Genomic DNA, 22,688 nt, shown 5'->3' on the forward strand with positions numbered 1-22,688 from the left:
TACAATTTTAAATTTAAAATATTAAGCAATCTCCATTTTACAGAATTATAAAAAGTCAAGAATAGTGCTGCCAGCTGTGAAGCCCATGCATGTTTACTCAGAAGTAAGTCCCACTGGTTTTAATAGGACTTCCAACTTAAAGACAGTGTACATAGGAATGCAGCTGTTCACTTAAATAACATGCAGAGCTGGAGTTCCATGACTGGAATGCCCAATGTGTGGCTTTGAGATAGCTACAGAGGAAGCCCAATTTGGACTGTGGCCACAATGCTGGATAAATGCATGGGGGGGGGGGGGAGAACTTTGAAATTTCCCCAGTAGGAAATTATCCCTCCTGCTGTTTGAAGCCCTGGGTCCAATACTTTCTCTGCCCAAAGCAGTTCAGGAGGCTTTTTTGGACTGAGAAAACTGTTAAACATCTCCTTTTGTGGTATTACAGGTCCCATCAATTTCAGCTGCCTCAGTTCCTGCAATTCCTCAGTCACATGCTTGGAGGTATTACATTGGTTGACCTTATTATGCTTTGGATAAGAAAGCACCAGGCTTCACATTGACACATTGTGGGAGGGGAATTACCTGTCCCCATCTCCACTTTCCTACTCCCATGAAACAGGAACAAAAAATGGTCTTTCCATAGTGACACTCCAGGAATTTTCTCTAGTCTATACAGTAAAGACCCTCCAAATCTGCCAGCATTTGCCATAGCAGCGTTGGGAACCCTGGAGAGCACTAGAGCTTTAGAATATTTTTTTATTTACAAATGCCCTTCCTTTGATCTATTTCACTTTAGCTTCAGTCCTGGGTTGAGAATTGAGATGGCTTTATTTTTACTGGTGGATGATCTTTGTTTAAGGTTGGACAGGGGACAGTCACTCCTATTGATACTATTAGATATTGCTAGATCCTTCACTGGCTATTGATTTAGTGGACCACTCCTGTGTTCTCCATCAGTTGGAAAATTGAATTTGTGTTAAATAACCTTTTGCTGACTTTGGTCTTTTTTGTCTGATTGGCTGCAAAGAGTTTCCACCAGAGGAGCTGAATCAATCTTTACCTATGTATAATTCCCATTCTCCCATGGGGGGTTCTTTTGTGAAGTGGTACAAGGATGTATTCTCTCACCCACACCCTGAAATATTGGTTTGAGGCTACTGAATGAGATCATTTGGACCTTCAACCAATGGCCCCTTCTCTACTGCAATGTGCCTTCATAACAGAGTGCTTTACAATAGAGGAATGAAGGAGCTTTTGTGTTGATATAGCATAAAATTCCAACTGATTTCCACTCCTCCATTATGTGTCTCCAACTGTGCTTAATTTCCCCCTGGTGAGAGCCTACAACCAGTGCAAGTGCTGTTGTGCTGGCATAAGGCTTCAAAGGTGTGATCAGTCATGAAGCCTAACTATAGGTTGTATTATTCTTGTGTCCTCTTTGGGTCTATCAGGGTGGAATGAGGGGCTTTAGTCATAGTCTCTCAAAGAACTTCAGTTGTTAAAGAAGGCAAATGTGCTATCACGCTACAATACTATAGGCCAGTTTCGTTACTTAATCATAACATTTTAGCAGACATAATGAGAAATAGGATACTACATAATAATATGATTGGACTGGCTTTCTTATAGGCAATAAAATATACAATAGTATGGTGGAATTTATTAATACAAACCAGAATTCCAGTTGTCCATTTCTTCAGAGCCTCTGAAAAATCTTTCAACCACACTGAATGGGTTTAATTTTTATGGGATTCCTAGCTTCAGGGTAGGTATGAAATAACAGCAGGAAATATCAAATCACTATTTGGCTTTTTATGAACTATTTATAGTTTTATTTTGAAGTGCATGTGGATTTTTGGCCCTATATTTTATACTGTAATTTTTGATAGGGTGTGAGCCACCCTGAGCCCAAAAGGGAAAAGGTTACTGTGATGGACTGCAAGGAAATGTGATTTTTTTTTAAGTGCAGTTTTGTCTAAAACAACTTATTGTTTACAGTCAGAGTGAGGCAGAAAGGTCTAGGAACAGGGAAGCCACCTGATTGGCTGTGGCCTCCTGTACTCTAATTGTCCAAGGGACTGTATGATGCAAAGGGGAAGGAGGTTAACTGTCAGAAGAATCAGTGAGGCTTTTTGGTCTTGAGCATTCCTGCTGTTAAGGGCTGTCTGCCTTAACTGTGTGTGAAAAACTAAACATCTCTGAGGGACATAGACAGTCAAAGTGATATCAGCCTGAGTTATTGGTGAAAGCAAATATAAACACAGACCAAGTATATTGGTGGAAGGGTTTATTGGAGGGCCAAGCTGTAGTGTAGTACATAATCAACCAGGAAAGGAATGTCTTCTAGTGAGAGGATTCCTGTATACAAGTGGGTCTGTGATTTGCTTTGGTTTACTTCAATAGAGAGTTTATGTTTTATTTCAAGGATTTTTCTAACTGAATGGACTGTATGAGGGTACTGTGTATAAGTACCAAGCCAGTGTTAGGATCCTGTATCTGAAGAAGCCAAAAGGCAGTACCATCTTCAAACTTAAAGGAACTGTACAATCTGTGAAATAGCTAAGAAACAATAATATCTAAGCTGAACTGAAGCCGAACAATCTTGTTAAGCACTGTGCAGCAAAACAAACCTCTGCACCTCTGTGCCAACCTTTTTTGTATAGTATATAGATATTTATCCTGCCTCCTGCCTTATTTGCCTCATCAAAATCAATCTCCAAGTTATTATTCCTCCTTTTACCATCTCCTCTGTTAATAAATCTTTAATCGGTTCAAGTTTAAATCTGCCTCTGGTATTTTTTTTTAGAGTGTCTTAGTGAAGGGAGTGCCTGGAAAGGAATAAAGTCAATGGGCATCCTTCATGTTTTGGGTGTTAGAGAGCTATGGGGAAGTGCTTTCAACCAAACACTACCATTTTCTGAAGCACCTCAATGCTTCACGTCATTTTCTGAAACAACCAAATGCTACCATTTTCTGAAGCACTTCAGTCCCTGAAGGGGAAATGGTGAGAAAAACCGACAGGACAAGTCAGTGAGTGTGAAGTCAGTGAGTGTGAATAAGGGGGTAGGGAGGGGTCCATCACAGTGGCATAAAAGATTAATAAAATGAAATAAAATGGAGTAACTGGCACCTGTAATCTGCAGCAGTATTTCAAGTTGATACAATTTGTTCATGTTTTCCCTTGGCTAGAGTGTTAGTAAACAACTCATTCTTAGAAGTGCTTAGTTTGCCTCAGGAAGTCTAGCAAGGGATTCTACATTTGCTGTTCTAATCCCTCTTAATAACTTTTTCTGGGGAAGATTTTGTCTGATAAGGGGATGCAGCAGAATAGACAGAAGAAAGATCCTCTAAATCCATTTCCAAACTTATTTCGTATTATTCTGCTATACACATGGATTGTTAGTTCTACAACACATAAAAGTAAACTTGAGCTTCTAGGAACTAAAATCCACTTATACCACTATATAACACACATTGAAAAATCCTATTCTTAACTGGGGATATATTTATTATTTTTATTTTATTTACAAAATTTATATCCCACCTTTCTGCCCTCACTGGGGGCACTAAGGGAGCTAACAAATTAAACATACACAATAAAATCACATTTATGAAGTCCATCAGGTATGCTAGTCCCAAACAATATAAGGTTTTAAAGGTCAAACCCAGGATCTTGCATTGTGCCTGCAAGTAAATTGGGAGCCGGTGTAGATGGCCGTAGGTTGGAGTGATATGATGGCTATGACCCACCCCAGTCAATATCCTGGCGGCAGCATTCTGTACCAGTTCATGTTTCTGAACACTTTTCAAGGGCAGCCTCACATACAGTGCATGCCTGTCAGGGGGATACTTATCTGAGTAAAATGGGTGCATTTTTAATCAATGTAATCGGCTGTACATGGTAACTCAATGCTTCTTTTTGATAAATGTAATCAGCTCTGTTATATGTAACCACTGCCATCTATGCAGCAGTGAGCAGCAGTGAGCAGCAGTGGCGTAGTGGTTAAGAGCAGGTGCATTCTAAATTGGAGGTACCGGGTTTGATTCCCCACTCTGCCGCTTGAGCTGTGGAGGCTTATCTGGGGAATTCAAATTAGCCTGTGCACTCCAACACACGCCAGCTGGGTGACCTTGGGATAGTCACAGCTGTTCCAAGCTCTCTCAGCCCCACCCACCTCACAGGGTATTTGTTGTGAGGGGGGAAGGGAAAGGAGATTGTCAGCCCCTTTGAGTCTCCTACAAGAGAGAAAGGGGGGATATAAATCCAAACTCTTCTTCTCTTCTTCTTCTATGCATTCTTTCCTTGTCCTGTACTTTATGGCTTTGCATGCTTTGTAGTAAAGTAGCTCCCCTGTCTTGCTTGTCCCATGAGAAAAGAGTTACAACTGTTATCTTGTCGTGGGCAGCAGACCAGGTGGCTCCTCTCTATCTGTTGCTGAACTTGGGGTGGGACTACTTTCAGTTTTGGCCCCAGATGCTGTCTCTGGGAATTCAGGAGGGGGGATCCTTGTGGAATATATGGGACCTGAGATGCCAAGTTCAGTAGAACTAGCTTTGCCAAGTGTGGTACTTGACTATCTCTTCAATAAGCGCTGCTGATTACCATTTCGGAGTTCGTTTATTGGGTTAAAGTTAAACAATGGGGTTAAACAATTATTGGGTTAAACAATGCCCCAGCTAGCTAACCAGTCGAGGCTGGTAAAGGGCACTCCTGGTCACAGCTGCCATCTGCTTATTCAGCAATGGAAATTATTGAAAGATACAACTTAATTAATATTAATTATAAACTATTCATTTTAAAATCACATATAACTTTAGTTGAGCAAACTTAAAACATGATCCCACCAAAGTTAAGCACTTTTTATTCCATTTATTTCAATGAGAATGATTTAAATGCATGTTTCCCTTTAAGTCAGTAGCACCTACAAACATTTTGGCTGGAGTCCTAAATATGTTGTAAAGTGATAGTATATCTGTATCCCCCCTCCCTCCAAGTCAGTGTTTATTTACAATGCTTCTATTCAAGTTTTAAAGTTTAAAATTTAATAAGATCCCATTAGAAGAACTAGCTGAATTACAAATCAATATAAATATTTCTGGACAGCAACAGGGAAGCCATCATGTAGAACAGATTGATGTAACTAGTTTTCAAGCATTTGCCCCTGAATATCAGCTTTGAAATTTGGGTGAGACAGAATACTCACTAACTGATCATGTAGATTGTAGGCAGGGTGGTGTGAAGAAGCAAGGTTTAGTGCAATTCTATGCAGTTGCTCCAGTCTAAATCTTTTGAAGAGGTCATGAGAACTGACATGGAAGTTTTGTAATTGACTGTCCATACAATCCACCTGCCACAACAAGGATATATGAATTACCTGACTAAATCCATGTATGTAAGGATGTATCCATGTTTATGCCTAATCAGATGCACATCCTTCATGATCTTGTAGTGCGAACAGTATATGCATGTCTGAGACATGATTCTGTTGTCCATTGAATGTCGAGGCTACATACCAGGCCAATGTATAATTCCCTAGGTAGAATCAATGTATGGCAAATAATGTAAGAATAAAGACTTATATTTCCATGGAACAGCTAATATCTTTATAAACTTTTCCAGTGGTTGAAATAAACTCATGGCAGATAATTTTATTCCAAACTATATCTTGGTTTTCACTGAGGATTTATATTTATTCTGCTACCAAATTACACATTTCATTATTTTATTAATATTATTTTAGATATGTATAGTCCCCTTTTCTCCCCAGTGGGTACCCATAGCAGCTTTCAACATCATTCTCCTTTTCTGCATTTTATCCTTATAACAATGCTAGGAGAAAAGTTAGGCTAACAGAGAATGACTGCCCAGGATCACCCACTGAATGTGCATGACAGAGAGGATATTCAAACCTGGAGCTCCCAGAGCCTAGTCTGATCCTCTAACCACTCTATCATTAGAGCTCTGTGTGTGTGTGTGTGTGTGTGTGTGTGTGTGTGTGTGTGTGTGTGTGTGTGTGTCTGTCTGTCTGTCTGTCTGTCTGTCTGTCTCTCACACACATACACAGATTTGTCAATCTACACTTTGATGAATAATGTTTGTAATATTTCCATTAAAAATTGATGCCCACCTACAGTGATCAGCAGTGCCCCCATTTCTAACAGCAAACGTCTTCATGTTCTAGTAACATTCTGTTCCCCAGCCTGTGTGGTGGATTCCAATTACCCATCTTGTAGGAAGAGTTTTACATCTTATGGTATTAATAAATTGTATTCCAATATGTCAGGAACTCAGAGATTAGGAAAAGCAATGAAGGCACATTTAGCAGTCTGTCAGTGCATGCTTCCACAGGTTTAATCTACCCATCAATCCCACATCCCCAGAGATGGGTATTTTTAGAATGTAAGAACTATTAGCTGCTTCAGGACTTTGTAATCAATTATCACAAAAATAATGAAACTGCATAAAATATCTTGCTATCTTGTCTCAGCCTTTCCCTCTTTCTTCCCGGGAGTACCTTTGCATAAGACAGTGTGAAGCAGATATCCATATAAAAAAGTCACAATGTATTATTACTGCCCTTCATACATGTATTAAATAATATTCATCATTAGGATTTAGTGCTGAATCAAAATACACTTGCTTAAGTTCTTTGTGTGTCAATGTGGAAGAAAGTGTGAGCCTCTTAGTAATCATATTTTCCATGAGCTAAAATAAATGAAGTGGTTTGTAGGGATCTAAATGACAAACTCAAGCCAGGCACACATGCCTTGATGATAGGGGAGAAAAAATATGTGAGAAATATTAATGAATAAAAGAGTATGATTGCCACAGGTAAAATGTCCCATAGGTACCAGTTAAATGGGCGGAGTGGGATTGGGAGGGAAAAGTCACCATTAGCTGTGTGTATATATACCTATTGTGTTGCAAATTTTAACTCATTGTTTTATGCGGATTTTACTGAGATTTGTACTATTATATGATGATGTACACCACCCTGAGCCCTCCAGGGGAGGGTGGTTTAAAAATGAAATAATAAACAAACAAACATATAAAATGTAGGGAATTGCTTGTATACTAAATGGACACCATTGAAACTCCATAGGCAGCTGAAAGCCCTGGTTGGCAGAGGATTTTTATAGCATACATACAGAGTTAAATTAGATATAGGTGTACTAATTGCACTAAGAAGTATATGCATACAATGCAAACAATTTTCTAATCTGGATCTGTATTGTGAATTTACCTTTTGTGCAACAGTGTTAAGATATTCCTTGTGGGCGTATACAGGCAATGAAATGAGTGGTTGTGTGGGAGACTACCAAGAGAAATCACATGAGAAAGCATAGGTAGGCCCAGACTAGCAGAATTGTATTTTAATGTGTGACAGAAAAAAAAAACATTGAACACTACATGAGATCAAATATTCTTTTGGGGAGAAATTTTAGTTAACACTGTTATATGCTTGTTCAAGTCCTACTGTGACTTTCAGCGTCTCTGCTAGCCTCATGCTAGTATGTTGGAGTCCTGCCTAAGCAGAGTTATACCCTTTTAAGATGGGATGGGATGGGGGATCTTGGGACTGTTCTTAGGATGGCAGTGTAGGAATCAGGGCCCACAAATGAAAGTGTCAGGTTGAATAAGGATTTATTATGCAGCTTCCTTTTCTATGAGCTGTGCCATCTGCATTGATCCATACCTAATATCTCAGCCAGATAGCCCAAAGCTATCTTGTGTATGGTTTGTTGGAGCTGTTATTATGTAATAACATTACTATATCTTGGAAGCTGCATTTCATGTCTAAAAAGCAGGAAATGCTGAATGTCAGAAGAATGCCTCTCTTGGAAATAGGTCATGAGAGCTCTTACCTTACTTGCATCTCAGAAACCATCTCTAAGCATAGGCTATGTGCTCTGGAATGCACCTGTGACTCTGAAAATATATTTGCTGTAGGATAAATATGTAGGGACATAGAAAATTGTGAAATGTTTGCATGTGAAATTGCTGCAAGTTAGGATGTATGCATCCTCATGTATTGCCATAGCAAAGGCATCATTGTTCTGCTGTTGCTGAAAGTCCCCTTTCCATGACAGTCTCTCTTATTAACTTTAGCATGCGAATGAATCCCTAGCTCATGAACTTGTGATATTTTGCTCAAATGTACACACACAGGAAGCTGTGTTGCTTAAACTGCTATGGTATGGACACTTTGGATGTATAATGTATTTGCTGGGCAGATCTGCCTTTTTTCTCCACACCACAGCAATGTTTATTGTGGCAAGGAGGGGGAGGGCTGGCAGAAATCGGGTGTCCATAGGGCAAGCTATTATAGATTAATCATTTCTCAAGGTGCCGAACTGCTTTCTTTCTGTGCATCAAATTTGCTATAACCTGGATAATGATTTCTTTATAGAACACAATAGGAATCTTCATTTTCCAAAGGCACCTCTTCTTTCATCCCATTGTGGTGTTTTTAAAAAAATGCCCTTGCCAACTTCTCCACAACTATGAAACGGGCAGAAAACTAGTTCCTAGAATGCGGTCGGTTATTTTGAAAGTCTGGGATAGTTAAAAATTCAGTCGATTGTTAATACAGACTGTACACAATACACATCACAATGTGCGGGCGGCGGGGAGAAAGGTTCTTGAGTCTTCAAAGTGGCAGAACTTCAGGCGTTGCTTTCCCAGGCAACGTGGGAAAAGCCGCCCCTGCTAAATTTCTGCTCGAAGGCAGAACAAACCTATGCGCGTAACTGAGAGAGCAAGAGAAACTGAGGCGCGAAAGAAGCGGCAGTGGAGGACGTGGGCGCACGAGGTTGCGCGGGAAGGGAGCCAGGCAGAGCCAGGAGCGCGCGCGTGTTCGCGCGGGCCGAACAACTCGGAGAGCGCGCGGGAGGGAGCGCGTGAGAAAAAGACCCGGGGAGACCGAGGGCGCCGCTCTGCCTCTTCTGTCAGCCAGTTCGGTTCAGCGCCTCGCGCTCTCTCCACTCCCGAGGCAAAGCCCGGCGCCGGCTGTGACAGATTGGGACGCTCGCCCCGGCACCTCCCTCGATCCTTTGGGCGCGGCCGCCTCGTGTCCTCTCCTCCCTCCTCGAGGCGCGCCGGCTTCAACAGGCGTCATCATGGACCACGGTCCCAAGGAAGGGGACTCAGCCGGAGCAGCCCCCGGAGATGGTGGTCGGGGCGCCGCCTCTTCCTCCGGCGGGGTGGTGGTGCAAGTTCGAGAGAAGAAAGGACCCCTGCGCGCGGCGATCCCCTATATGCCGTTCCCCGTGGCCGTTATCTGTTTGTTCCTCAACACCTTCGTGCCGGGGTTAGGTAAGCGGTCGCTGCCCTCTAGGCAGCCGCGTGGAGTGCTTGCACGCCCGCCTCCAGGCGGCACCACGACTGCCTGTGCGCGCGTGCAAAACTGCTTGGGTGGGAGACACTCTTAAGGCGTGGGAGGGTGCCCGCCTGTGGATCTGGGTTAGACAGCTGTGCCACTCAGGATCGCGTGGAAGTATACTCCCGCACCTTTGAGAGTGGGCCGGTTGTTTCTCCATTCTGCATCGGTATGTTGCTGTTGCTTTTAAGAATAGTGGGAACACTGGGAACCCTCTCGTACGAGAGCTTTTCGAGGTCTAACTGCTATTCTTATGAACAAGCAGCTAATTAGTTCGCTGCAACCTGCTGCTTTCTCTGATTTGGAAGATTGGAAAGTGGGTCGCAGAGGGAAGGTTGTTGTGCACTCTATAGCAAGCAAGCCAGGGTCACTGAGTAATGTCAGGCTGCGAGAAGCCTAGAAAAAGCTAAATAAATAAAAATCGATGTACCACTTATTATTTGCATCAGTTAGATCTTAACCTACTTTAATCCTCCATTCATAGTTGCCATTACTCTGGATGAGCTCTGCAGAAGACATTGCTTGCCACTTTTCTGATGTTGCATGGTGATGCTAATCCATAGTGATGACTCTGAACAACAACCGTCTATTTTTAATTAATCTGGTACCAAATGATGTCCTTTTAAATGTTGTGCACTTGGATCTCATTGGGCAAGTGCATAGTGGTGAGACTGGGTAGACACAAAAGCAACTTCTGCTTGGACAGTGAAAATATGAGCAACACATAAAGCAAAAGCAGTTCCCTTTGCTCTGCAGACAGTAAGGCTTGTGTATTCCAACTTGCAGGAAAGCAAGTTGATGAACTACGTTATTGACTTCCCTTCTTTCCCTGAAGGAAATGCAGGAAAGCATCATTCTTCCACTGATACTTGAAGGATTTCTGTATGGGGGAGAGGAACACATTGCTCTTTCAAAGGCTGAAACATCTTCTGTTCAAGTGGGGAAAAGGAATTCAAACTACAGAATGATCAATTCTGTGATTGGCACAGACTATGTGAAGAACCAAAGAGCAGTCTTCAGTCAGGGCTTCTCAAATTCAAGGTCCCCTCCTACTGTTGTTGCTGCAAGAGACATTTTCATTTTGCAACTACCCAGCAGGTAGAAATTCAATAGGTGTAGCCTTAGTGTGCAAAAGCCGTGAGATACATGTTTTCATTCTAGAAATAATTTATTTACTTAGATATTTATAGTCCACCTTTCTCCCAATGGGGACCTAATGTCTCCCCTATGCGGTTAGTTAGGCTGAAAGAGAGTGACTGGTGCAAGATTACTTAGCAAGGCTCATGGCAAAGTAGGGGATCTGAACCTCAGTCCCCCAGGTACTAGTCTTTAACTGTTGTACCACACTTTCTATACCCATTGTTTTCTTCCTGTTGTGCAGCTGTCAGAGGCACAGTTTCTTGTAAAGACAATGACACCATTACTGCATTCTTCTTCAAAACACCATTGCCTTTTTATTGTGTCACTTATTAAACGTGAAAGCCACATACTATGAGGAAATAGATGTTAAATTATTGAATTGTAAAGTGGCATGACTTAGTCTGAGTATACACAAAGGTGTCTGCTGCGCTGCAGGGGCATATATTCATTGCAGCAAAATTTCTTGTCCAGAAGTATATCCTTGAGGCCCACTTTCACTTTTCATTCTTTCTGTGGCAATCAACACAACTTCACTTTTCTTTGCCTTCAGAACAGGGCAGATTTGCCAGTGAGCACAGCTTTGCCCTGGACATCTTCCCTCTATGGCTACCCCACCTGCCCTGCTGTGCTTCCACCTTCCCCATGATCGGGGAAGGCTTTTAAAAACTTTATTTCATCTTCAAGCGTTTGTATCATATTAGATGTATTGAAATAATGATAGATCTAATATAGGAATATTGAAATAACAATCTCTCCTCCCACAGCAGCAGCATCAAGAAGTGTGTATGAGGAGAGGAGGGGGGAGAGAATATCAGTTCTAGGACATGGTCCCCTTCTTCAGTAGAATGTTGTCCAGGGACTTGCTTTGCCTCTTTCACTTGGGGGCGGGATTATTTCTGGAAAGGGGCCACCAAATTGATATAATTGCAAGAACAGCAATATTGATATAACTATGGTTTGAAGGGCTTTAACAAAGCCAGTAATCTTGAGACTACTGAGTGTGATAAGACCTGTGCCTTTAAGAGTGAGTTGATGGGTGGAGTGAAGAGAATCAGGAAAAGCTGGCATGGGAGAGTTCAGCACACAAACTGTGCAGCAAGGAGTGAGTGCCTCCTCACATGCAAACAGAAACGTGAGGAGATCCCACTACAAGCCCACTGCACAGTGAAGAGCCCTGAGGTAAGTTTCCATGCATAATGGGGCTGAGACTGAGCCCCATGGGGCAGAGTGGTAAACTGCAATATTTCAGTCAAAAACTCTGCTCATTACCTGAGTTCAATCCCGACAGAAGGGAGTTTCAGGTAGCCAGCTCAAGGTTAACTCAGCCTTCTTTCCTTCTGAGCTTTCTGGGGCTCAAGTGTAGATTATTGGGGAAGGCAATGGCAAACCACCCTGTAAACATAGTTGTCTAGTAAACATTGTGATGTGATGTCACCCCATGAGTGCGTGCACAGGGGACTGACTGTCTTTACTTTTGAAAGCAGTGTGAACAACCGTGGTGTGAGATAAATTGTAGTACCAGTAAAATTGCAGTACCAGTAAAAACAAGGATTGTGGCTGTATGAAGCAACACCAAAAAAATTTGGAGTCTCTTCTGATAGAGGCAGTTGGCTTTCATTTCATTAGGTAGCATTCAGTGAAAGAAAGTGTTACAGTGAGAGAAATTTATTATAATGGAATTTATGAGAGAAGGTGTTACAGATGTTAGCACTATTAAAATAACATTGCTTTCTTTGGGAAGCCATATTATCCCTTTGTAAACACTTTTATAGCCAAAGGACATTGCTGAGCAAGAACTTAAGATGTTCTGTCAACATGCTGTATTTTTAAGGACTCCAGAGCTATAGAGCTATGATGACTTTGTTTTTTGATAATGCCTTTGTATTGGTGTAGTTGCTGTTTTTCTAAAGTTTCCCATACTGCATATCAGCACTTCTCTATTGTTTTGTGGCTGATTCCCATGCTTGTTACTTGTGCATAGTGCTCTGTAACAATAATAAATCTGAAAAAGGAGTTAGGACTTTAGGTCATATCTGTCAGTACTGTTAGCTTGCCAGCTTGTAACCCATTATGCTTCAGTATCCATTACTTTAAGCCAGGGGTCCCCAAACTACGGCCCGGGGGCCAAATGTGGCCCCCTGAAGGCATTTATCCGGCCCGCCAGGCATGGCGGCGATGGCTCCATTCATGTGCAGTGGGGGCTCGAGGGAGAGGAGGAACTGCCCCCAACAGCCATTGATTGCAGTTACATGATGGCACCCCCAAATCTCCATGAATTTTCTGACTCAGAGTTGGAAACCTTACACGTGGCAACGCCTGCTCCTCCCTTCCCGCTCGGCTACTCCATATGTTGCTCTCAGGCTTTCTGTTCCGCCGCACTCCCATTGGCATCAGCCAGGCTGGCTAATCGCTCACTGGCTGCTAGGGAGGAAAGAACCCAGGAAGATACCTGATCCTGGGTTAGATGGAATGCTTCATTGGGAAAGTTCTGCTTTTTTTTTTTACAGGGGAAGGTATTCCACAGCCTCCCCAACAATATTTGGAGCCCACCCTGTACTTGACATACTTTGGTCACTGTTCTAAACGTAGACAATGACAGAAAGGCTGAAAGGTGAAATCAAACATTTTACAATCATTTGTGCATAGGAATTTGTTCATAGTTTTTTTTAGTCCGGCCCTCCAACAGTCTGAGGGACAGTGAACTGGCCCCCTGTTTAAAAAGTTTGGGGACCCCTGCTTTAAGCCAATCAGTGACAGACATGGAGCTAGTCACCTTCTCGTCACATTGGGAGACTACATCAAACAGATCTTTTCCAGTTGTTATATTTCTATGACACATTTTACACTAAAAACTTATTTCTTGTTTTTTCTTACCTGAAATGGAAAGAGGTTGCAATTTCATTATTTTTTCAACTATCTAAATTTCTGTTTTTTGTGTGTGTTTTTTTATGGGTAGTCTTGTGAAAAGGCATGCCTCCTTGTTCTTTATTTACATTTCAATTGTCTTTGTGTGTGCTGCCTATTCTTATGCATACTTTCTTGAGAGCCACTGAGTTCAGTGGAGTTTAGCCACAAGAAAATGTTTGTAGCTTGTACCTTGATGCTTTGCCTGTGTCTTTTTGTCTAGTTAAGAAATTCAGTGTTAATTTTCCCTTGAAAATTGCCTTTAAAAGCCATCCAGATTCTGAATTGTAATTTTTGCTTGCATTTTTTCTGTTACTTTACAACTTTTTGAACCCAATCACAGAAGCCAGAAAATGTCACTTTAGTTGTACCAGATTTTTTTCTCCCAAAGTAAATATTATTACCCAATAATATATACTGTGATACATGCTGTAGAGAAATGGCTCCTCCCCCCTTTTTTCCTTCTCCCCTTCTCCAACCAGGTGTCATAGATTTGGAGGACTTAGAAATTCCAGGGGAATGCCAGGAAGAGCTACCTGACCTAGGGGGAAAAGTTATCTTGACCCAGCCTGACCAGGTCAAAAGAGGGTGGGGTCTGGGAACTGATAAAACTCTGGGAAGAGAGGGGCGAGGGCTCTTTTCTCTTTCTCTTTCTGGTGGGTCACTGAAGGGAGCAGACCTCTTGCTGGGGCTGTGCAGAGAGCGGCCATTTTTGAACCATGTGCTCATCCAGGGAGCTCACTCAGCTCACTCAGCCTGCCAGGTAATGGGAACCCTTTGAGAATTGTAACCTTCTAAGCTTTAAGGGCCTACCCTATTTTCAACAATTGCTAGGGCATGTTTAGGGAGAGGGACAGAGGATTTGCGTTTATATCTCCTTTGTTTTGGAAATCCTTGCTCAATCTGGTGCAGTTCTAAAATATACTTGTGGCCATTGTATTTTGAATAAATACTTTTTAAACCTTAGATGTGGGGAACAGTTTCCTGTATCACAAATGCCCCACCGTCTTGGATTTGCTATCTAAATAGGAGGGGAGAGGAAGGCTAGCGAGTTTCCTGCAGCTTTTCCTCCGGGACCTCCAATATGCCCTGTGGAACCCAGGAGGGGGAACCAAGGGAAACCGAAGCTAGGCCTCATGGTAGGAAAGGAAGTTGGGGAACCCTGACCTTCCCCAGTGGGCAGTTCCTCAAACGACTAGGTGGTAGCAGCAGTTTACCCAGAGAGAAAGCTAGCCCACCCGCAATACAATACTATCAACCACATCTTTGCATAACAAGTTCTACCCAAACACTTACTGATTGGTTTCCCGCCCTGGGACATGGACAATATATACCCCACTAAACATTCCCTTCTTACTGGACACAGTGTGTAACAGACTTTTCCCTGTGATACACCTCTGAAGATGCCAGCCACAAATGCAGGCATAACGTTAGGAACAAGATCCACCAGACCGTAGCCACACAGCCCGGCAAACCCACCACAACCAGTTGAATCCGGCCGTGAAAGCCTTCGACAATACAAAGTAAATCTTGTTCAGAAGTGTACTTTGAGAGCCTGTGTGGTGTCATGGTTAAGAGCAGGTGGATTCTAACCTGGAGAACTGGGTTTGATTCCCCACTCCTCCACCTGAGTGGCAGAGGCTTATCTGATGTGCCAGATGTGTTTCCGCACACCTTCATTCCTGCTTGGTGACCTTGGGCTAGTCACAGTTCTTTAGAACTCTCTCAGCCCCACCTACATCACAAGGTGTCTGTTGTGGGGAAAGGAAGGGAAAGGAGCTTGTAAGGAACTAACACACTGATTAACACACTGATTAGATACCTTGAGTCTCCTTACAGGAAAGAAAGGTGAAGTATAAATCCAAACTCTTCTTCCTCCTCCTCCTCCTCCTCATTCCTTCGTTCCTTCGTTCCTTCGTTCCTTCCTTTTCTTCTTCTTCTTCTTCTTCTTCTTCTTCTTCTTCTTCTTCTTCTTCTTCTTCTTCTTCTTCTTCTTCTTCTTCTTCTTCTTCTTCTTCTTCTTCTTCTTCTAAATTTATGGCATAGACACATTGGACATAGGTCACTTGAAGCCATAAAACAACTTGAGAGACAGAATCTAACAAAGAATATGCAAATTGCTAACTGCTTTCAGCTGAAAGAGAGATGTGATACTTGTCTAAAGGTTTTTCAAGGAATCAAGCAGAGAAAGAGCAAAATATCCTCTGGAGCTTACTCACACTAATTTGTGTGGACCTTTCAACACAAAAACTCCACCTGGAAGCAAATATTACCTCACATTTATAGATGATTTTTCAAAATATACTGTGACGTATTCCCTTAAAGCAAAATTTTGAGTAAATTTAAAGCTTATGTTACTCTTAAACAGATTCTAAAGGATACCAGTGGCCTTACTCTCAGACAGTGGGGGAGAATATTCCTCAAATGAAATGAAAGCATTATTGACTGAATATTGAATTAGACATCAATTGACTAGTCCACTTTGCCCAGAAATGAACTCAAGGCTGAAAGAAAACATAGATCTCTTACTGAAGTGGCCAGATGCATGTTGTTTGAGGCCAAACTACCAGATAACTATTGGACAGAGGCCATTAATACAGCAATTTACAAAACACACATCTAGCTAAGGGAGCTGATAAGACTCTTTATAAACTTTGGTTTGGGCAGAAAACCAGTTTGAGCCATTTGAGAGTGTTTAGATCAAAAGTATATGCTTATATTTCTAAGGAAAAGCATTCCAAGATGAATCTCAGAACTGAAGAAGATATTTTCATAGGATATGCTCAGGGGTGCAGAGGATACAGATCTTAATCTTAAAATTGGTGAATTAAAGATTTGTGATGCAATTTACATTGATGAAAAGGAGAAAGCTGATTCCAGCGATTTCACCTCAGCAGAGCAAAATCAAGTGCAGCAGCCATATGTAGTCTATCTCAATATCATGGACAGCATGTTTGAGGCACCTGAGGATGACAGCACCATGGACAGCAAACATGAAGCATTTACAGAGCCAAACAACCAGAAGGGGTTGCAAGCCTCAGGTGTTCTAGCAGAACAAACATGGCCATATCACTTTTGAGAAATGTTTGTCTTGTGAAGGCAGCAATGGTCTCAGAGCCCTTCATATGGAAGCACATTGCGAGGACAACTGCTAGAGAAGCTGAGAGATGGAGGAAAGTCACAGAAGAAGAGACTGAAACGTTAACTCATAACAAAACATGGACATTTACAGAACTACCACCTGGAAAGAAAGCAGCAGGATGTAAGTAGGTTTTCAAGACCCAGCATGATGCAGAAGGGGAAATGGAAAAGATACAAGGCAAGACTGGTTGCAAAAGGCTACTCTCAAAAATTTGGAGAAGACTACAGTGAAACTTTTACCAGGAGTCAGACACACTTCTGTGAGACTGCTCTTGAGCAACTCATCTGCAGAAAAAATGAATTATTAAATAGCTACCCTGAAGTACTTCAGATCTAGATTTACTAGTATTGATATAGTATTAAATATTATGCAACTTCTGAGAGAATATGCATAGTGAGACAATAGTGGTTAAAGCAGACAAAGGAATATGATAGAAACATTGAAAAGAGTAAAGAAAACATTCTAGGCCTGGTATGTACAGTATTCTGTGGTTTTCCCCACTTTATGGAATGGACTTCTTGAGGAGGTGAGGGGAGTACCATCCTTGGAAACTTTTAGGAGGTACAATAGGGCTATTTTATTTACCAGGACTTGTAATGGAGTGTAGGTTGCAGGTATTTTGTTAGGTTTGGGCAGTATGGGATTTTATATTCATTAGATGATTAGTTATGTATTCAAAGCTTCCTTGAGCTATGGTGTTATCAATTGTTTATTAAATGCACACATGCTTACATTATGCTGTGTGCTGTTCCTCCGCTATGCTTATTAGATCACTTGTCAAGCAGGCACTCTACACCTGAAAGTATAATCGCCTGTATAGAATGATCTTCCATCCATTTTGAAAAGTCCATCATGTACAAGTGGCAGCAACCAAAATGTGTCCTACATCAAATAACAAGATGTGGGAAACTTACTGTAAAATAGCAGTACCCCCAAGGGATTTTTAAAGGTATAATATAAACCGTCACCATTCTATTTTTTCATTGTTGTTTTGACAGTGGCTTTAACACTGAAATGCTCATCTTTATGTGAAAAACAGTCACTCGTGGATCTTTATATTAGGTCTCTGATTTGAGTGCCTATGATGAGACATGGTCTGTAGTATATAGTTGTGACAAAGTGCCTGATATTAAATTTAATTATTTAAGGGGAAAATTGTCAATGCTCAGGAAGACAGAAGCTCAGCCCTAACAGCATAGTGGTGTGAATTTTAATAACCTAGTAGTGTAACCTTCTCTTCAATTCGTTTAATTACTTATACTTTAATTATTCCTATGTAATGTTTTCTGCCCCCTGGCTGTACCTAAAACTTTTTGTTCTGTTGCACTGAATATGCTTTCCTGCCTTGGAGAAATGAACCTAGATATAGAAGAAAAGGTAAGAAATTATTTCTTCTGCTAGTTTAGCTCTATAATTAAAGATTGACAAGTTCCTTAGCTGGAGAGAGGTGTTAATTCTAGTTGGGGTTTTTTTTGGTTTATATTTGTAGGCTAGAATGCATTGTTCTAATTTAGGGATTTTAAAAAACAAAACCACTGTAAATCTTAGTATGGATAACTTGGTTTAGGAACTGCTCCCCAGCCTGCCTGTTTGGGTAGTGTAGGTGGTGTCAGCCAGGCGATTGTAAGTGACTTGTGACATCTTCAAGCTGTCTCTTTCTAAATTCTGGTTTCCAAGTGGCCTGCAGTGAGAGTCGTAGCAGCAGATGTTGTGCTGGGCACACAAGGGTGTATCTGAAGATGGTCCTGTGCAGATTTCTTTTTCCATTCACTCTTACTCCAGTGTTTTGGCATAACTGAGGTATCCTTTCCATCTAACAGCAGCCAGGGATGTGGAGTGGGAGAAGGGAGTAGAAAACATGGTATTTTGGATCGGGCATTAAACCTCCTCTGATGAAAGGAATTTCTATCATAGGGCATGATTTCCTTAGCTCCCTCCTCCAGGTTCATCCCTAACACACTCCACAAATGCTGTGTATGACTGAAGGAAATGGAGCCTTTCCACAGTTTACTGGTCTGTAATTGATTTTGTCACAGTCCATCACCCCAGGGATTTTTTTCTAGTTGAGGTCATTTCTGGTTTCTGACCCCTGACTAGGGAGACACTTAAGCACTAAATGGTGGTGGGAGAATTCAGTTCCACTTAGATGCATTCTTTTTTGCTTTTCTTTGTGGACATACCGATGACTTTATATATAATTAGGATAAAGGTTAAAATATGGGGTTTCCACCCTTTTAGTTTCTGTGGGCATCTTTGGAATTCTTATACAATGTGGTTGAGCCAGCCACAAAACTGCTGTTACAGCCACAAAACTGCTGTTACAGTTTACATTCAGCCACACAGTAAAGATTCTGGTATTGTGGTGGCTGATGCTTCAAAGCAACATTTTAAAAAATCTGCACAATCCATCAACCTCCAATGGCCAATCAGAAACCTTGCTAGGCAAAATCCCCATCCATAGTTTAGAAACTCTTGGTAGGTACCAGAAAAGGTGTTGTTGGGTTCTGTGGCACCAACAGGCACCATGCTGGGAACTTTGGTTTAAATAAACAACTGTATCACTGCTGTATATAGTTGGAGTCTACATTAGCAAAATCTAGCTTCGCTAGTATAAGGTAGAATATCTTGTTTTGTATATTTCCTTCTCCCCTTATTTGTATGCTTCATTTAAATGTTCTTTGAATAAGAGCTGAAAGGAAAGATTTGGCTATGCCCCATAGTTGGCTGACCATGTATCGTTAGAACTACTGTGTGTCAGTCAGTGTGGGAGCTGATTTGGCTCCTTGTGTGCTTCTGAGTAAACAGATTAAAATTTTGCCTCTTTCCCCATCCACTACTTTCCTGTTTACACAAAAATGAGTTACAAATATTGTTTTTAAAGATTATTTTAATGTGGACTGGATCTGATTCTGTAGTACAAAAATCCTCTTTGATTGGGAGCTTTGGATTATGTACATCGGCTCAGACTGTAAACATGTGTAAAATAACTGTAACTCATTAGAAGTACAAATTGTTATAGTAATAACCTTGGAAGAGAATATCTCTGATCCATTGGCATATATACAAAGGTTTATTGAATGTATGGAGCTTCATGGGGGTGGAAGCTGTTACATGGTGTTTCTTCATTGAGGAAGTCTCTTTGTTTATTCGTGAAGCTTACTAGCTTTTAATAAATCATTACTGTTTGAGCTAGGTTTCCTTGGCCATGTTTGTGATATTAAAGAAATACAAAATTATTTTGTAAGCCCTTGATAATGGCCAGGAAAGATCCTAAGTAAGAATTATGGATATTTAATTTGATTATCCCCTGACCAGGATGGCCTAGGCTAGCCCAATATCACCAGGTTCAGGCCTGGTTGGTATTTGGATGGGAGACCACCAAGAAATACCAGGGCTGCTATGCAGAGGAAGGTAATGGCAAACTACTTCTTGCCTTGAAAACTCCATAAGGGTGGACATAACTGTGAGTTGACAGCACTTTATATACACACAATTTGGTTATTAGAGTACCCAGTTTCAATGCTAGCCAGTTACTTTTAAGCCTATAATCTTGTAAAGTGATGTTCTTATGTTGGATCCATATCATGTTCTTCTTCATGAGGCCAGTATAGTAGTTATTTTGGTGATTGATTTTGTAAAGAATGTATGTCATCCTAGGCCATTTGTGTACAGGGCTTATCCTTGAGGCAAGCCCACCTTCACTTCAAGGAAGATTTTCAGTTATGCAACATATTTGCGACATTATCCAAGTTTAATTTTCACTTACGCAACTGTCGCAATGCTACTGTGCTTCTGATGAATGGGTGGATTTTCCCAATGTGGGTAAACTCCAATCTTTTCCTCCAAGCTGTTTTTCATGTAGAACAGGGAACAGTTGCTTAAAAAACATAAATCTAAACTCCCTTGGGCATATGGATTTAGCTGAGTGAGCAGTTCTTTGGATTCAGACTACAGTTTCTATGGAAATCCCTACATAAATAATTATTGTAGTAATCAGTGTGAATTCTTATTGAAAATAAGTTGAAAATAAGAATAATTGCATTTTGTGTAAGCTACCTTTATAAGACAAAAAAGAAAAGAAACAAAAACAGAGCAAAATCTGAAAGACCCCTTCCGCCCATGCAGAATAATGCACTTTCAATCCACTTTCACAATTGTTTGCAAGTGGATTTTGCTATTCCGCACAGTAAAATCCAGCTGATAAGTACATTGAAAGTGGATTGAAAGTGTATTATTCTGCATGCGCGGAAGGGGTCCTTCAGGGTTTTGTACAATAATTAAATATTCCCACTGCAGTGTCCTTTAAACGTGAGGTACCCATCAGCACCAAATCTCTGATTTTAAGCTTGTGTAGAAGTGTGTAGATGCAATCCTACTTTATTCTCTTTCTGCAAAGAAAAAAGTATTTAAATGTAACAATGGATTTTGGATTTCATAAATGGGTCTTGTTAATTTGCTATTTTTAAAATACTTGTCAGACCTTTCCTGTTGCCATGACAATTCCATTTCCATAAACATGATTTGGTGTGTCTGTGTGTGCACCTATTCGACCCTTCCAATGATCTGAGGGGAAAGAGTGGAAATTTTGGTGTAAAAATGGTCAATATACCTTTAAGATTTTTTTGCTGTTAGAAGAATTTCAGAAGAATTGTAAGAATTTTTATGTTTTGTAACCTGAGATAAAGTTGCAAATGAGTGCTTCAATCTAAAATGATTGTAAGGTTAGAATCAAAGCAGTTTCCAAGTAGCAGTGACAGCCAATACATTTTTATGGTGGACACAAGACAGGATGGATTAAAATCAATGGTTTTAAAAGAAAAAATAGACTTTTAAAATTTAAATCCGATTTTTCTTGATAAAATGCTTTTTTGGGGAAAAAATTGTCTGAAGATAATTTAAATAGTCTCCTATTTAAAATAAATTATAGTCCAAAGGTTATTTTTCATGAAATAAGGATTCATTTGCCTTAGGTAGCAGGAGACTGTATATTCATACAGTGTTTAAATTTTGTAGTAAATAAATTCTATTAATCCATTCAGAAACCTCCCACAGGTTTATGTAAGATTATTTTGGACAGTTTGTCCTTCTAGAAGATATTATCACAGATGCTTGGTTTTGCAGTTCTGAAAATTATGAATTTATATCTGCAGATATATCATCTTTCTTCTTCACAGTAAAAATGTTATGAAATGAACATACGGAGTTGAATACTCCTATCGCCATTGTTCCTTTGCAAATGTTTGTACACAGATTCAACCCCTTACTTTTTAAGTACTAAATTTCAAGAAGTTGAATAAATAGAAGTTTAGTTGGAGTTGAATAGATCTGCACAAGGAGCTAAGTGTGAGGAGGGTGGGGCAAGCAGTAAAATGAAAGTGAAACCTTTTGAGCAGAATACTCCACAAGTCTTTGTGTGAATAGCCTGAGGTTTTATCATATTCTGTCCCAGGAGGAGAAGATCTGTAATGTCAGTAGGCCATGAAAAAGATCTAGTTTGGGAATATTTTAATGAAATAATCCTCTACCTATGGGTAAGGCATGCATGCATACAGAATGCAAACAACGCAGTACGGAAATGCAAAGCCTGATACCCCAAATGAAACTGAAGATAGTTCACCTTGAAATAATTTCATAATTATGTATTTCTAGTAGTATCACCAAATCAGTAATTTTTAATATAACTATAGAACTAATCTGAAAACTTATTATTCTAAAAATGGAACCTTAATCTGGTTGTAAATATTAAAATTAAACAGGAAAGAATGAGTCAGTGGCCCTTTCCACACAAGTCATCTAAAACATCTGCAAAGTGGTTGCAAAATATTTTTGAACACCCCCCCCCGCCGCCGCCATTTGTTCACATTCATCCCCTTGAAACATTTCATGGCCCTGTGAGGAGTTTTTTCTCTCCCTTTTTTTGTCTCTGTGTAGAATCAATGCTTTGAAGACTTGATGCATGAATTCTCTGCTGCTGTGTGTAATTGATGCTTTGAAGATTGAACAATTTTTAAAAACTGACGAAAATAAAAAGGTGAGGGCAGAGGCGTAGCTACCATGGGGACATTCGGGGACAAGTGCCCCAGGCACCCCCTTGTGGTGGGCGCAAAAATTGCAGGTTCGTTTGTGGC

The 22,688-nt window shown here is 40.8% G+C and overlaps 1 protein-coding gene across 2 annotated transcripts in view; it reads left to right on the plus strand.

Annotated features, from left to right (window-relative positions):
• Positions 1-8,839: 8,839 nt before the first annotated feature.
• Positions 8,840-22,688, plus strand: part of STUM (stum, mechanosensory transduction mediator homolog) — a 50,369-nt gene continuing 36,520 nt past the window's right edge. For both annotated transcript variants that reach the window (XM_048507789.1, XM_048507874.1), the window contains exon 1: positions 8,840-9,310. In XM_048507789.1, the coding sequence (XP_048363746.1) occupies positions 9,115-9,310 (196 nt within the window). In that variant the 5' untranslated portion in view covers positions 8,840-9,114. The remainder of the gene's footprint in view (positions 9,311-22,688) is intronic.

This window comes from Sphaerodactylus townsendi, linkage group LG01 (assembly GCF_021028975.2).
Source record: "Sphaerodactylus townsendi isolate TG3544 linkage group LG01, MPM_Stown_v2.3, whole genome shotgun sequence".
Taxonomy (NCBI): domain Eukaryota; kingdom Metazoa; phylum Chordata; class Lepidosauria; order Squamata; family Sphaerodactylidae; genus Sphaerodactylus; species Sphaerodactylus townsendi.